We start from the raw sequence: 17,855 nt of genomic DNA on the forward strand, positions 1-17,855 counted from the left end.
TGTGGAAGCTTTTTTAAAAATTAAAGGCACCTTACTGCTGCTACACAAGAAAAAGTCAGACTCTTTTCTAGTCTTTTGTCCTTCCACACACCCACCCACCCACCCCTCTTTCCCCCCTCTGCTTTATGGTCCTTGTATACAGGAGGATGGATGCTTCTCTAAATGGCATTTAGCCAAACAGCATCCAACATAATAGTACGTCAGCTGCTTAAAACCTGGCCAGCGACTGTATTCCAATGTGAAAATACAGACAACTGTACTTCGATCTTAATGCCAACTGTGCAGCTAATACAGCATTCAGCAATAAAGAAAAAAAACTGTCAATGTACATGACCCTGGAACTAGCTAGAAGAAAAGGTTTTGTAAACATGACTCCAAAAAGGTGATTTTTGCTATTTATGCTATTTCTGATGCTCTACAAGCTGCCATAGTATCTACATAGTCTCAGCTGATGGGGTCACCACATATTTGCAGCTGATGAGATAAAATGTATTTTCTGGGTCCCCCTAGGAAAAATTTAAAATAATTACATCCAAGAGGAGTGATACTGGTGTCGGCAATTATTACACTGCCATGACTCTATTCAAGAGAGCCCTTGAAGGTCAACACAAAAAGAAAAAGAAAAAAAAAGAAAGAGGCCATGTTTTTGTTTTGAATTAAATCCTAGCAGTTAGATACTGTTTGAGAACATAAGGAAATGCTTACACAAAAAAAAGATAATCCTTTAGGCTGCCACACCAATACGTATTTTAGAAAATATTACAGTTCAACCTTACTAAGCATTAGCCCAAAATTTGCACATAAAAACATCACTTCATAATTTTTTAGCTATAGTGGGAACTTCAGCATACCCTAAATGTCATACTTCAAACTACATAGCCATCTGCTAAGTTCAGTAATTTGCAGTGGGTCTCCCAGTGTCTGTTCGCAACGTTCGGTCATAGGTGGAAACGTAAGGTAGACCCACCCATGTCAAAGGAAAGCACATCCACCCAACTTGCGGCACAAACAATATATCACTATAGAAAGATGATGCCAAAGTCGGAGAGATTTTAGGCTACCTGCCAACAGCTGATTGCTGTGCAAGTTAGAGATGATCTCTGTACATGTGTATGCACATCCCTCCCTCCCCCCTGCACACACAAAACACACAGCTCGGGATGAGGGGCAGACAGAAGGAATGTCTGTTTCACCATGTTTCATAATCTGCCAGGGACAATATAAAGTTTTGATCATTTTTCTTTTTGTTATGGCCTTTATTTTCTCTTCTCAAAATCTTACACAGCTCTTTGGAAATAACAGATACAAGAAGCTGCCCATACACAAGGAGCAGACAAGTTTTTTGTCATTCCCTCAGTTACACAAATCACAAAACAGTAAATTCTCAGAAGAGTAGGTCAGAGTTGACATGTAGCTTGATCATTTACACACACACACACACACACACACACTCTTTCCAAAAAATACAAATTGCATATACAATTGCATTTTCTTGTGTGTATATAATATGTATAGATGCATCCTGGATTATATACATTGTAATTTTGCATTTTACCAAAGGTTAACAAGTCTCGACTTACCCAATTTTCTTTTTTGTTGATGTTAGCAATTTAATTGATTGGAGGAGGAGGAATGACAATCGAGATTCATATATAGTGAGAAGTTTTATTACTTCATCTTTATTAAGGTTAGAAGAGGAGTCACCAGGTGGTGTCTTCTGATCACTACTTTTGACATCCTCATTTATCTAAAAAACAGAAAGGCATTTCACCTCACCCAGCTAGCAAACTATATTTTTTAAATCAGGTTCAAATAGTACAATTTCAATTTAATTCACTTGTTAAAATATACAATGTTAATGTCAAGACTATTATTCCATGCTGTTTATGGAAATTGTTTTGGTAATAACTTATATCAGCACTGACAGGTTTCAGAGTAGCAGCCGTGTTAGTCTGTATTCGCAAAAAGAAAAGGAATACTTGTGGCACCTTAGAGACTAACAAATTTATTTGAGCATAAGCTTTTGTGAACTACAGCTCACTTCATCGGATGCATTCAGCATTGTTCACCAGTTACATAAGGCTGGCTGTGAAATTTTTCAAAGTTGCTTTAATATGTTCTATGTACTCCATCAAATTTAGTTATGAAAATAATGGGAAAGCATGGATTTTGGTAACTGGTTGTCAGATGGCACTGGCAATCTGAGCATGACAAACGTATCTCTGAATAAGTAAATATTGCTGCTTATGCTACCATCAGGATCCCTGTGATAGGGCTTAACTGCAAATGACCTTCCAAATTTTTAATACTTCAGTGACATGGTGAATCTTAGTGGACAAATATCAGCCTTGTTCAAAAGAAGTGTACATGCAACTCTCAGAGACTTCAGGGGATCCATAAGTGTACTATAGATGACGACTACTACTACTGGAAAGGAAAAACACGTCCCATTATACAGAAATACATCGGTCCTAATCAATCTCTGCAGAACTATGAGAATTCAGAACTACATTTCTCTTTGAAATTTTGGCAATTAGCTTTAATAAAACTACAGTTATGTCCAGTATTACTAGGATTACATTAAAACTTGTCTTATAAACTTGAATTCATCTGGCCGAGTTACAATATGTCACGCTAATAATATATAATGATGTTTGCATATACTATTTTTGTCCTCAACATTTTAATGCAGAACTTCAGTTCTACTTAGATCTCCAACTATTCCGGTGCTGTCTGACAAGGCAGAACTTGACAGGATTCTAGAATGGGTTTAGCTTCAAAACATAAGATAGTTTAACTTTTGCCTTCTCTTTGTGCCCATAGAAGGAAACATCAATTAGAACTGGTCAGAGAGGAGTATTTCTGGCATATATATGCTTATCCAGACACAATGAAGAGAATTTAACAAAAACCTGAAGATGAACTGTAATAACTTAATATTTAAAGAATAGTTCAATTACAATTTCAAAACCAGTATTTTATTCCCAAATGAACAGGTATAAGTGACTACACAAGGTTCAAAGCAATAGACAATCAGATCACTTGTCCTTTTGCTTACCTGTTCACATTCAGCTAAAAGCTCCTTTCTGATCAGCTGGAATGCACACTGGGTCTTTATCAATATGTCTAGAGCCCCAAACAGAGTCTTTAGTTTTCCAGCACTACTGTTTTGACCTAAAATTAGAAAGACATGAGCTCTGGACTAATACAGCTAATTTCATGCAAGGATTTCAGAGTGTCTTACAAAGGTATTACTATTTGTATTACTGTGGTGCCTAGGAGCCCTAGTCATTAACCAGGGTCCCAGGCATTGTACACACACAATACAGACAGCCCCTGCTCAAAGGAGCTTACAGTCCGAAGTATAAGACAAGAGACAACAGATGGATACAGACAGGGGAGTACAAGTACACAATATAACAAGACTGGTCAGCATGACAGGCAGCGGTCTCAGCACTCCAGCAGCCTAGCTGTTGTCAAGATTGAGGTTTTTTTTTTTTTTTTGGGCAGGCATTGTGGAAAGAGGAGACTGCTAAGGAGGCATTTTAAAAGGTGGCTAATACTTATGGGGAGTGCCTCGCAAATGGGTGGGGACAACATAGGAGAAAGCACAAAGGTGCTTGCTTGAAAATTTCACAAGTGGGTAATGGACTAAAATAGGTCTTTCCCAGAATGTGGTTGTGTCCCAAAGCAGTGGAAGATTATTACTTTCTCAAAAAAATGGAGAAGTGGACAGTAACAATTTTAGTGTTGTTGTGGCCATGTTTGTCCCAGGATATTAGAAAGAAAAGATAGTTAAGGAATATCTTTTACTGGACCATCTTCTATTGGTGAAAGAGATAAGCTTTCGAGCTTACACAGAGGTCTTCCTTCAGGTCTGGGCTTGAAAGCTTGTCTCCTTCACCAACAGAAGATGGTCCAGCAAAAGATATTACATTACCCACCTTGTCTCAGTAACAATTTTACTCTTTTTTGAGATTCTCCCACAGAGATTCTTTATTTGTAGTCCAACTTACTTGCCATCTGAAACTCTGCAAATGCTACTCTTTCCAACTGCACACGAAGGAGCTCACAGGGTGCATCCTTTAGGAGTTGAAAAAGCTTTACTGCTTTACTGTAATGAAGTTCAGCTAGTACTCGATGCTGTTTCCTTTGATGCTCATCGCCAACCTGTAACAGAAGTACATTATGTAGTAAGTGTTTAGGCATTCAGGTAACAGATGCAGTGAAAAAACTGCTTATGGGGGCAGATCACAGCCACAATCATTCCCCTGCTCAATCCACAATTATGAAATTTGGAAGAAAAAAAAATACAGGGTTGGCAATTTCCCAGGAAAAGCTAGTTTAAGAGAGTGTGCTGGTAAATACTCATTTAAACTAGGAAAAAAATCTTAGAATATACTAATGAAAATTACTGAAAAATACTTAGCCATTTGATAACAGTTTTGCAGTAACAGAGTCTGTAATTTCAATTAAAGGAAATAAAACAAATAGCATACAACTTTAGATTGATGCTATTATCTTTGCTACCTCAAAGAAAAACTTCTGAATCTGGGAATTCCCCTTCTTTGTCCGGCAATGAAAATTATGTGTTTGTTTAGCAAATTAAGAAGGGAAATTCCCAGATTCAGAAATTTCAGTTTCTGTTTGAGATAAACTGCCCAGTCTAGTACTCTGCCTCTTGATTGGCTGGCTGGAGTGCAACTACTTCACCTGAACTCAGTGAGGACTCAAGTCAGAATATTCCAACAGGAGCAAAGATGGAAGACCACTTGACCCAATTCATGGCTATTCTGAGAAAGTTCATGAAGATGGCAAAAAGAGTCTTAGATACAGAAATTAAAAGGAAAAGTGTGTGGAAAGGCAGACAACATGAAGAAATGTTATAGCAAAATGCAGTTGAAAGAATAAAGACACCAGAACCACTGACTTTGGCTGAAACGTATGCGAGTATCAGAATCAGACTGAGGATGAAAGTACAACTACACTGCCATTGCCAAGTACATCAAAAGAAAACCAGATCCACGTCGCCCAAAGACAATGAGGGTGAAGTATCACTTTTCAAACATATCCATATGTGATTTTAAAAACAAAAAACTCTTTCAGAACCAAAACAGAAAGAAACTTGGGGGGGGGAGAATCATTTATCTATCTATTTTTACGGCTATATAAATAAAACAGGAAACGCTCCGCTCCTGCTCTCTGGTAACACAGAAACCTGCTCAGACTCTGCCAGTTAGGTAGCAATATTATGTAGTTTATGTTCATGTTCCCTCCAGCAATACCTTTACAGTTCCATGCAGCAATGCTATTTACAATGTCCTTTGTATCTTAATCCCTTACCTCAGGGTCTGAGAGGAGCAGACATCCAACTTCTCTGAGATAGCTGAGCCTAGACTGATGGCAATCCCTGTTCCTCTCCTCTCCCTCCCCCACCCCTTAGCATTTCCTTCCTGTCTCTTTTTATCAATCTTTAGCTGGTGTGCTAATTAATTCTTTAGCTCCCCCATGCTTCCCCACATTAATGGGTGCCAAAGCGATCAGAGTGCTGGCTTATCTGCTAGCGCCCAGCACTCTATCACACTGTAATATTTCCTTTTCTGTTACTGACCTTTTCTGTTTTCAAGGAATGATCAGCTGTCTCAGGCCAGGCTACAAAGCACTCAATTGAAAGCAGGTAGTAGATGAACGGTTAGACGCAGTTACTGACAACTTGAGTGTGGAAACACTCAATGAAATACATGAAAAAGCAGTTACATTATTACAAGATAGCTGGAGTAATGTTCACAATGACCCGGTGATAGCTAACTGTGTGCAGATAGGGAATACTGTGGTTTCTGCATCAGTGGTTGATAGTGGAAGCAATAAGACTGGGAAGTACTGTGCGACACTGACAAGAGAAGCCAAGGCATTAACAAATGACTGCATGATTGTGATGCAAAGAGCTACTTGACAGACACAGAAAAAGATGCAAAGTATGGGAAGCGATTTGGAACAAGACATATGGGTTACGTACTGATGTGCATCACAATGGCTAAATCCACTTGGACAAGACTCATCAAATCATTTGGTGTAAATGTTGTAGATTTACAAAAAAATAAAAATCTGTAATCACCATCAGCCTGTAGCCTAGTTAAAAGGCCAAGCATCTGTAAAACCCCAAATTCCTGGTGACACATGATGAAACAGTCAAACGACATGCCTGGAAACACATTAAAAACTGGCTGCATTATTTCAGGATTAGGAGTGATTATGAGGCAGACCGTGAAGACAAAGTGGACAGTATAATTAATAATTAAGGAATTTACCAAGAAGCAAAGACCTCGGTCAATTGAAACCAGTTGCTGTGGCACTTGACACATCCCAAAGAGACATATCAACAATTGCTGTTGTATGTGAACAATGATTGATCTACTGATGAATGAAGATCTTGCACCACACAAAGCAAAAGTACAAGAGATTGCATGAGGCAATTACTCCTCCACACATCTTGCCCATCCTCCTTCATCCAATACACACAGGAAAGAAATGCTCAGCTGAACAAGAAGAAATTGCAAAGCAGTGGCTGCTCAACAAAAATTATAACTTTCTCCCTTTACTTGAATTAAAGTAGAAGCTCTGAATCCAAAAACAAATGTTCTCACCCATTATCAAGGAAAAAAGTTTCCGCTGTAACAAAGGTGGAAAAATCTGAAGAATGATGATAATCCATCTGACTTCATAGCACTAGTTTAGGACAAATCTTTTCAAACTTTGGATACATTCATTCAAAACTGAGCAATAGGTTTGGTCTATCCACTACACCAGAGTTGGTCTTCTGCTCCAGAATGCTGCGTGGCAAAACGGACCTGGACTAGTAGTCTGCAACTCTGCATGCTTCTGACTGCTTAATGTTTCAAGCCTACAACTCTGCGTTGTTGTTGTTTTCATATAATGAAATTGGCTTTTCTTTATATAATATTGAAAAACTGAAATGAGTCATGACATTTAACTTCTTTGAGAAAACATCAAACCAAAAGTATACAGACATTCCCATGTTTAACATTATAATTATATATTAGTATGTCCACTGAAGATTTATGTGTACAATCCTAAATTAATCTCTGAATCTACTGCTTTATGTAACCACAATTTGAATCCATATGTAAAACAGTGTAGTGTGTGTGCAAAAGCAAAATAAAGTTAGAAAGCAACAAGCACTTTTTAAACCACCATTTCTTTATGTGATAAGCAAAACAACCCACTGCTATGAATACCAACCTTCAGCAAAAATAAATAAATAAATAAAATTGGATAAATGCCATAGAAGGCAAAGAAACTGCCAGTCTTCAAAGAGATCAGAATGTGTCTTATTAAACTTTTATACCGTGGTAATGCTAGAGGCCATGACCAGGTTGGGCCTCATTGAATTAGGCAGCATGCAAACACCGTGACAGCCCTTGCTTCAAAGAGCTAGTAAATGTCATAGGTCAGGATTTGTAAACAAAAATCCACTTCAGATTACAATCATTAAAAATATCACACACATGTATATATACACACACACACACAGCATACTCTCCATTATCTGACTAGCATGGAGGGCACGGATTATTAGGTTAATCAGGTGTTCAGATAATCGAGAGAGCAGAAGCCATTCAGCAGCGAGGCGGCCTTCCCTGTAACCAGGGGCTCATCCTCCTCCTTGCAGTCTTACCCTGGATTTTCTGCTCTACCCAGCTCACTCACTTCCATAACAGCATGGCTGCAGAGGGATCCCTGCACTGTCACGAGATCCCTACATTCATCAGATGTGGGCAGAACAGAATTCTCCTACCCCCAGCCAGGACTCTGCTCTCCCTTCCAAGACCACAGCTTCCCCCTACCGCATCTTAGCTATCACTAGCCCTGTGGCAGGACACGAAGCCCTCTACAGCTCTGCTGTCATGCCCCTGCTGACACTCCTATGACAGGGGCTGCAGAGCGCTCTCTGCACTGCTGCAGGAGCCATTCAGCAGCAGGGGGCCTCCCTCATGGCCAGGTTCACCGTCCTCCTCTTGGTCCTGGCCAGGGGTTTCTGCTCTATTATCCGAAATGCTGCATTATCCAAATCCCTTCCTTGTCCCCCAGCATGAGATACATGATGAACAAGGAAGGGATTTGATAATGCAGATGTTTGGATAATAGGGTTTCAGATAAACAGGAGTATAATGGACACACTGTATTTATATTTGTGTACACACACACACAGCACTCCTAGTCAGTACCCAGCCTAAGCCGGGGAAGCTAATGAGTGGACCAAATCTGATGACGACTCCTGGTGATGTGCCACCTGAGACATGTTGCGCATATGCTAAGAAGATACAGAGCATAAATTACAGCATACAAGAAAAAAAAAAATCTATAATGCAACTCAATATTCTGGACTATTACCTGGTTTCTCAAGCAACTGTGATACATGGAAGCCAGTCTGTGGTGAATAGTTGCAGCCCGATACTGGCAGAGGGGTTGTCGTGCAGACTCTGTATCAACATCACAGTATTTCAAAGATTTCATCATGGCCTCACTAACTTCCTTCTCTATCTACAAAAACAAGATTTCACGATGCAGTGTCAAAACATTTACTTTGAAATCATGAAGACCCAATATAAAAGAACAGGTTGTAGATGTTTACATAGCACTTTATATTTTAGTTTCTACAAAAGAAAAAAAAGATACGACAATATAACCATTTTACAGTGTACTCTTCTTAATGTGCCATATTCTGTTAGCAATAACTGCTACACAACAGTTTTTAATCATATAAAGATTTACAAGTTATGTATCTACTTTGGCTCAGAGCAGGAGTTCTCTACCATTCTGCTTGTTCTCCACAAAAAACTGAAGAATGGTTTGTTTCAGTGGATGTTGTTACAAATCCTCCTTCATTACCTGTTCCTGAGCCTTTCTAGATAATGGTGCATAATCCTGCTGCAAAGTTGCCATAGTAAAATGGGTAGTGGACAGTTCCCAGTTCACAGAATCCCAAACTGCTGGATGCATCTCTCTTTTGCCCAGTGATCTTAAAGCCTTCAGATAGTAATCAATAGCCTATAAACATGTTGTAAAGTAGTAGTTATTGACATGGATTTATAGTATAGTGAGTGGCAACAATCCAGTATGCTTTATTCATTCTAATACGGAAGCATTTCACAACTCATCTGGACATTTTCTTAGCATTTTCCTCAGAACCATTTTTGTAATCTATTTAAATCATGCATCTCCTACATCTAACAACGGGCAATACCATGCAAATACAAAATTGGAGTTTAATTCAGACTAAAAATATACACAACACAAATTACGTTTACATTACAGTGTGCAGGTATGGAAATGGAAGCAAAATTAAGCAATAAGGATGAAATCCTTATCTCCTGTGTAGAAGGGAGGCCTTGGTACAAGGTAGCTACACACGGGAAGGGACAGAATCCACCCAATCCTGGAAGCAGAGTACATTATACAATGAGCAACTAGCCCCCACAAACATGGGACATGTGGTGTACTTTAGACACTCCCTAGTCATGGTCCATCCAGCTTCCCTGTCCACCCATAAGCCTACCTCCAACATGATACTGCAAAGACACTGCTTCAGAGCCAAGCTTTATGTACAGGAGGCTGCAAAGGCTATCCAGCTCTTTTTCCTGCAAAAATGAACTGTCCAGTTCAGATATTTTGAGCTCTGAGGCCAGGAGGATTTCTGCCCAAGACCTAACACACTGAGGACTTGTTTATACAGATACTAAAGATTCCATAGCATTATTCACAAGAGTTGGAGGGTTCAGTCCCAGTGTTCAGGACAAAAAGGTCCCTCTATCTTAAAAAGTGCTGTCAAGTTCTACTTTAACAGTATATCAGTGGTCTTCTATGTACTTTAGGAAGCCCTGAGAATCCTTTTGAATTAAAAGTGCTACTTAAGATATTTTCTTCTGAGATCTTTACCAATCAGTTAGCAATGAGATGGAGAAGACTGAATGTCCCCAGCTTCTCCTAGTAGCTTCGGGATCTGTCCAATCATTAAATGAATGATGCAAAATCTAAAAAGGACAATATTTAACTATAGCAAGGGTGATCTTTAAGTTCATTGGTTATAGTGTTTCCATCAGATATGTTCACAATTTTTGCTCTCCTTTCACTGAGGTCCTAAAATCCATTAAGGACTGTTTTATAGCTAATCTGAAAACTCATTTTTGAATGCATTTTTTGAATGTTTAAAATATAAAATTTTTGGTTCCTAAAAAGAGGGAAAAAAAGTAGTTTAAAGAGTTAAATAAAAAGAAAAGGAGTACTTGTGGCACCTTAGAGACTAACCAATTTATTTGAGCATAAGCTTTCGTGAGCTACAGCTCACTTCATCGGATGCAACTCACGAAAGCTTATGCTCAAATAAATTGGTTAGTCTCCAAGGTGCCACAAGTACTCCTTTTCTTTTTGCAAATACAGACTAACACGGCTGTTACTCTGAAAAGAGTTAAATGTTAGTTTAAGGTCATCTGTTAAATACCACTTTCCAAGTCCCAATACTACTGCTGCATGTAATAATTCAAAAACACTGCACAAGGGGCATTGTAGGCCTAGGACAAACAGAAATACATATGTTGAGAAATATCAAAATTATTTACCTCTGATAAATTGTGTGTATAACGTAAGGTAAGCAAGGAAACGGCAATCTTTTTAAAGATGATCAGATCTGGAAAAAGTACTACTAATCAAAATACTACGGGCCTGATTTTCTAAACTCGGACATGCCTCTTCATGCTTAATTTGAATGCGTAACTGCAAATGTAAATGTCTATGTGTAAGTGACTGTATGCATATACTGAAATCGGCACATTGCTTCACAGAAATTGCTCTCACAAATTAAGTGTGCATTTGTGAGAGCAACTCCCTGCTTGTCAGGGGAAGGGGGGAAAAAAAAAAATCAATCATCAACTTTACTTTTTGTAACTGACAAAACACATACCTGTTATTTTTCATAGTGAGCATTTTTACATAGTTATGTTTATTCTTGGTATTTTCCTATACACTTTCAATTAATATGAAATCAATACACAAAATATTTTTAGTTTCTACATTTAAAGCTTCACCTGAAATAGTCATAATGTGTCTGCTAGTTGACCCAGAGGCCAATCCACCACTCCCCCACAATAAAGATTAGTTTGAAAATGCTGAACTACAGAAAATGATCCATCCAGAGAAATCTATTTTACGCACATGCTTAGTGGGAAATCACTGCAAAATAGCAAGGCCCATTCTTTTAAGCGAGGAACTGCGAGCTGATCAACAAGCCTTTTACCTTATTATAGTAAAGGGCCTCTTCTGGGGAAAATTCTCGCTTAAAATCTCCTCCGGCAGCACAATGTGCTTGAGCACAAATTCGCATCAGTCTTCCAGTGTTACATAAAAGAAGGGCAGAATTGGTTGCATCATCAATTGATTCAAAGTTATGAATCCCTTCTTCAAAGCAAGAGAAGCTTTTCTTCCACAGTTGCTGCTCTGCTGTAGATACACTTTTGCTCACTAGATCAAAAGAGGGGGAGGGGGCAAAAGGTCTTACAATTTCATTCAAGCTTCTTAAAGATTTTTAAACCATCAACATCTATATTAAATTATTGTTCTCATGTTTCTATAGTGTTAAATTCCAGAAAAGCATACAAGTCAAGACTGAAGACTTAATAGTTCACCAAGAGGGCTCGGTCTTGGCCAGAGCAAAGGAAAACTTAATCCATTATCTTTTGGCAACTAGCAATGATGTAGGCTTTGTGGTTAGTGTCACAAAGTGGTTGAAATTCTGAATAAGTCAACAGATGCTACCCTGTACTGCCTTGCTGAAAACAGTCAGTGCCTTCTGATAACATTAAGTCGAAAACCACTGAAAGTTAACAAAGACCTGGTAAGACAATGACCATTAAAAAGACAATTTTCTCAGCTACCTCAAAGTACTCAGATACCACTTCTTTCCTACTGTAAGTAGACAGAAATAACTCAGATACTATGCTATGAAGTAACCATGAGTAATTTGTTTAAATAACCAGTTGCTTACAGTTTAACATTAAGGTTCGATTTCAGCTAAATATTATTTTGTTAAAGAAAAAGAAAGGACAGCAAAATAATCATCAAATCAGAAATTTGGCAATAATATCCTACCTATAGTAATAGCCTGACTATAATTGGGCATTTTTGTGAGGACAATTGTGCTAGTATTCATATTTTTTCCAGGGAATTATAACTACTATAAAGTTTCTCCAGAGTCTTATATTCCATATTTTAGTACAAACTAAGGTGTTCACGTGTAAGGTGGAGTACCCTGAAAAACATTGCTTATAATGGAAGCACTAATATGCCATTAACTACAGGAGAGCGCATCTGTTACAAAGAAGTTCTTTGAAATTCCCTTTCTTCCTGGAATAAAGAATTCAGGTGACATCTCTCAAATACTGTTGCTGAAGATAATTACTGTTACACTGTTTGATGTAAACCCCTGAATAGAATAGTGTATAACAAGTGAAAAAAAAAATACTTGCCCACTCTCTCACTCTGCACTGCAGCAGCCTGGTTCATGTAAAATACTCCAATTTCATTTCTGATGTTACCCATCCTCTTCAGTACTTGTGTATGCTGCTCTGGATTTTGTTTTTTTAAGTTACTAAAAAGCAAGATTTCATTAGCTGCCTCATAGCACTTGCAGCTAACCGAAAGCTGACATTCCAAGTCTGTAGACAAGTCAGTGGCCCATGCAAATACTGGAAAAACAAACAGCAAAAACTGCATGTCAATTATAAATTCTTTCTAAACAAATGTTATTTATTTTAGGGACTATGAAAAAAGTGTAATAGTAAAGGTTTGATAAAAATGACTGAGTTGTGCCCAAAAATCAAAGGGGTTCCACAGAGCCTAAAGAAAGGCAGAATTTGGCCATTACTTGAAAGATGTGAAGAATTTTTTTTAAACTCTAGATATATTTAAAGTACATGATTTTATCATATACTCTCCAGAAAAGCCATATGCCTAAAAAGCTATTTTAATTTCTATGTTCAGCTTTCTTTTTGACAAGAAAGAAACAGCACCAAAGCACCATAAGGTTCCCCCACCCTCAGGAGTGATATACTATACTGTTTTGCCAAAATCTGAGGAAACACTGTGGGATAAGTATTGGCAGATAGGACCACACTAATTCAGCCAAATATATTATTATTTTGATGTTATACCTTGACAGCTGGATTCTCTATGAAGACTGTGCAATATTTCGTGATCTTCTTTTGTTTGGTAGTTATATTCTTCAAGATACGCAGCTCTGTTGTTTGCATTCTGGGCAAGCATTAGCTGGATATCACCACAAAGGGTTAAACATTGACAAAGAAACAGTAGCACTTCAGCAGGCATATTGGTGCAGAGGCAGCAGTAAGTATCTGGTGGGGGGGAACCCAAGAAAGCAAAATTAAGCACTAAGATATTTGAGACATGTAGAACCCAAATTTTACTATTCGTAGAAGAGTGACCATGTAAGACTGGTGACATCTTACACAACAGTTCTGATCCCTGTATGTGTAGTTTGAGTCAGGTACTACTTTTTATCCCTGTTACAACTGCACAGCAATTACAGATAAGGAGGATAGACTGAATTCTATCCCTGCTCACACAGAACTGTTAACTAACCTACAAATGCAAGGTCTAAACCTGCCCTCAGTGTAAAACCACTGAAGACTGGTTTCAGTCTAAAACCACTGGTTTCAGTGTAAAACCACTGAAGACAATAGGATTTTCACAGGTATAACTGAAGGCAGGATTTGGCCTACAGAATTTTTTATTACTAACGATGATGTACGAGGAAGAAGAGTTTGACTTTCAAATCTCAGACTGATTTTTTAGGGATGACAATGAGAAACTATTCCCCTCACATATTTTTACTAACAAATAGAGCTTGATCTCAATTCACTGAACAACAATGAATTTGGCAAAGCACAATGCACTTTTTTTTTTTAAAAACCAGAATAGAATTTCACTTTAAAGCTATTATATTTTCTGATTATTCAAACTCTCAGTGTTATAACCAGGAAACAGAATCAGAATATTCTCCATCATTCTACTCAAAGTCTCAGTATTAGTTGGAAACGCACTCCACTCTATGGGTATCTACTTAAAGTTTCTGAGTGAATATAGCACTTCTGAAAATGAGGAATATGTAAGAATAGCTCAAACCAAATATAATGAATAAAGGTGCTATTTTAGCCTTTCTACACATTCCAGGCACCAGACTTCAAGTCCCAGTCTATACGCTGATTCCTGCCCCTCTGCCTTCAAAGTGAAACTGCCACTTGTGCAAATTGTTATCATTTTGTAATGGGGACAAAGGGAATGAGACAGAAGAAACCTATGATCTAAACTAAAAGGCTTCCCTGCGTCCAACTAGCCCAAGCCAGTTCTTTATTATAATATATTTGTTAAAAGCATGGGATTTATGTGCCTAATTCAGTCCTCCGATGCCACAGACTTTTTCAATGTGCGGCAGAAGTATTTGCCATTGTCTATGTGCACTGTTTAAGAACTCCAATTACTTACCATGGCACTGTAAAGCTAACTTAATGTATCGTAATGCTCTTCCGTATTTCTGAAGACTCATAGCAGCATCAGATAGAACATAATAAGCCTTCGATGACTTCAGAATCAGCTGGAGTTTCATTTTATACTGCCAGGATCCAGGAATCATTCCTGATTGACTGGAATGTTTATCCTTTTGAAATGAGCCCACTATAAATACAAAAATAAAATAAGTAAATCTTAAATCTAATCCATAAGAATACGATTTAGTCAGAGAGGTCACGGCAGTCACGGATTCCATGACTTGACTAGAACCTCAGTGACTTCTTTGGCTTCAGTTGACAACTGCTGAAGCAGGGAATGGAGCTGGGACTGTGCGCCCTGCCCCACAGCTGGGGCTCCAGCGAGATCCACAAATGTGACCTTTTTGGTTTGTACTGAATCCTTGCAACCCTAATATTAGCTCAGAATCGACAAACTGTACTGTCCAATTTCAGCCTGGAAGAAGGAACTGTTGAAATCTTCCACCCTGTTAGTGCCAGGACATCCTTAGCCTCATCAGAAGAGTCTGTTTCCTTGATGCTGGAGTAGCCCTGCTACCAGACCGAATGCGCCACTGCTTTGGGCCAAAGGCCCTGGTCCTCGCACCAAAGGCTTCTGCCGCACCAGTTCAGGGGGCTTTGAAGCAGATAAAGTTCTACAATATTCAGGCCAGAGACTCATTTCTGTACAGGAAGGCAGACCCCAGGGTCTGGCTTATAGGATCACATCGTTAAGTCAGCCTGGAGAAGAGCACACCTCTCTTTCTGGACAAGTATGATACATCATACAGACAACCTAAACAGTCAGACACAGTGCAGTGGGTGTCAGCAAAGGTTCTTTTTAAAACATTAAATTTGAGGGAAAACTACTGTTAATCCTGCCTCCCCCAACTCTTTCTTCATGTATGGGAAAGATTTCAGGAGGAGCATGATACTACACGTTTTGCACAACAAAAGCATAGGTACAATAAAGGGAGAAACTTTGTTTCTCACATATCTTCGAAATTTCTTGGTCTAGTTTAAATTCAATCTCTATTATTCAAACACTAGCTGGTACTCTGAAAGACTTGAGTCAGTTCCTTTTGCTGCTATCAAAAGTTGAAAAGGGAGACTTAAATCAGAGGTACTGCTTAGGTGTTTATCCTAGCTCAGATTGTAATGCAGCTATTTGGTGGTATATTTAGTCTTAAATTCTGGACCGATTATGGGGAAAAAACCGCTCACTATGTCCTTTGCAGATCTACAAGTCACCGACTTCCAAGTGACACCATCGGCTGTAAATTAAAGTTGGAGGAGAAATAGTAGACCTTTCCCGTGATTATTCATTAAGACAGACTTGGGAAATTTTATTATACATTTTTGGTTTGAGAGTTGGCAAAGCATAGCAGTATTATTTTATATCTTGGAAGCAATAGTCACTACCTACCTTCATGGCAATAATCTTCTTAGTATTTCATCTACCACAATATAGGTATTTAAAGCTAGATTTCAATGTTTAATATATATTCTAAAAAGTTAACTCTTAAATACCTTGTCATTTTCAGCTCCCAGAAAAAAAAATTTAGCAGCCAATTCAGCTTTCAACTAAACTACTGGATTAATGGAAGGAAACTCCAACTAAAAGTTAAATTTTAATTACACATCTAAGAACCCCTACATTTGTTTTTTGAATTATAGTTATAGGACAACTGTGTCTTATTGCTCTTTTACATAGAGCCAGAACACTATAGTAAGGTGCTCCGATACTATGGTGAAGCAGTAAATGCAGGCTATTGCAGCTTTAGTGATTTAAAACACACTCAACAGACATTTTTATTCAAATATTTCCTACAGTTCTTGCATAAAAGGCAGAATTATAACTGCAAGGCAAGCAAATAATATCCTTGTTAATGTTTTATACGTTGGCAACATGCGCATGTGTAGCACAGCAATGAGCACGATGTTGACACTAAAATTATTGCCAAAATCCATAGTCTTATAAAGATAATATCTAAGTGACAAAACCTAAAGCTGCCAAAAAAAAAATCTAAAGGGGGCACTACATCACAATCTATGAACAAAATGAAATCTTTATGGAAGCCAGTGGCAAGCCACATCTAAATAAAATGCAGTAACCTTATGTACTTACTATAAAAGGATCTTTAATATGCTAAAAGAATCCCTACTGTCCTGTTTCTTTTCATATTTAAAAGGAGAGGCCTATATTCTCCACTTCTGTTTGTGTGCAATATCCTTTTTTGCTTTTTCAGTGCATGGCGTAATTGATGATTTACAAGTACATTGTTTAGACGATCAAAATAAAATAGCAGCAGTGTGCTGTGCCATTGAAAAGGTCCTATTTGCAAAACAATTCAGCTTACTTTTGTCTAAAAACAAAGCCATCTGTTTTTCCAGACACTCAGGACCACCACTCGTGGATTCATCTTCGTATTTTAATGGGATTGGGGTGGTGGGGTCGGCTGCAGGGAGGTCACCATCTTTTTTAATGCTGCTGTCAACAGATTTCAAGCCCTTTAAAAAGAAAAAGCCTTTCATTAAGTATTTACTTGGAAGGTGAACTAAATATAAACATACCAAAACACAACAGCATTAGGAAACTTACCTCTAGAACATAGCTGAGCACAAGTCTACACCGTTCCTCAGTGTCATGGCAAACAGGAAATGCACAACTAGGCTTAATTAAAAAAAAAAATTTTAGGAAGGCAGAGCTACTTAAAAAAAAATACAAGCAAACTAACTACGAAGCTTTAAAAGATAGACAGCAAAATCCAGTTTATTGGGATATGTTAAACTATAATGAAGGCCATTCATGAAATATGTTAAACTTCATACTATATCTAGACCTCAACATTTCTTTCCTTTACTTCAGGAACTGAAGATACTGTCATTGTAGGGTTTAACTAGATTTACCAAAACTGACCAAAATTCATAACCAGTTTGTTTTAGTGACCCAAAATCCTAAAATAAGGGCCACAGAAGGAAAGCAGCCTTTTTCCAGAAAAGCAGCCATACAGTGACTGCAATGAAGCCCCACACCCTAGAAGGAGGTAAGGGAGGGAGCAGGCGGGCAGGTGTGTAAATTCTATTTCCTTCCACATAACCCATTACTCTAACTGTGCAACGAGGGATGAATTTCACCCTAACCATCTTTTCTAAATGACAGGAACAATCTTCATTGACCAACTTTTAGTATGAGAGAAAGATGAAATCCTGCCAGTGTAATATCAATCCAAACCCTGCAAATAGAAGTGCAGTACTCTC

The 17,855-nt window shown here is 38.2% G+C and overlaps 1 protein-coding gene across 4 annotated transcripts in view; it reads right to left on the reverse strand.

The window, feature by feature from the left end:
* Positions 1–17,855, reverse strand: part of EDRF1 (erythroid differentiation regulatory factor 1) — a 52,421-nt gene that overhangs the window by 2,720 nt on the left and 31,846 nt on the right. For 2 of the 4 annotated variants that reach the window (XM_073354082.2, XM_073354080.2), the window contains 11 exons: positions 17,197–17,268; positions 16,955–17,105; positions 14,575–14,763; positions 13,224–13,424; positions 12,540–12,758; positions 11,312–11,535; positions 8,911–9,069; positions 8,413–8,562; positions 4,017–4,170; positions 3,059–3,174; positions 1,581–1,747 (listed from right to left, as the gene is read on the reverse strand). In XM_073354082.2, coding sequence (XP_073210183.2) covers positions 1,581–1,747; positions 3,059–3,174; positions 4,017–4,170; positions 8,413–8,562; positions 8,911–9,069; positions 11,312–11,535; positions 12,540–12,758; positions 13,224–13,424; positions 14,575–14,763; positions 16,955–17,105; positions 17,197–17,268 — 1,802 coding nt within the window. Of the gene's footprint in view, positions 1–1,580; positions 1,748–3,058; positions 3,175–4,016; positions 4,171–8,412; positions 8,563–8,910; positions 9,070–11,311; positions 11,536–12,539; positions 12,759–13,223; positions 13,425–14,574; positions 14,764–16,954; positions 17,106–17,196; positions 17,269–17,855 lie in introns of those variants that run through there. The other 2 variants (XM_073354083.2, XM_073354084.2) reach the window with 2 other exon arrangements.

Source organism: Lepidochelys kempii, chromosome 7, assembly GCF_965140285.1.
Source record: "Lepidochelys kempii isolate rLepKem1 chromosome 7, rLepKem1.hap1, whole genome shotgun sequence".
Lineage (NCBI taxonomy): Eukaryota > Metazoa > Chordata > Testudines > Cheloniidae > Lepidochelys > Lepidochelys kempii.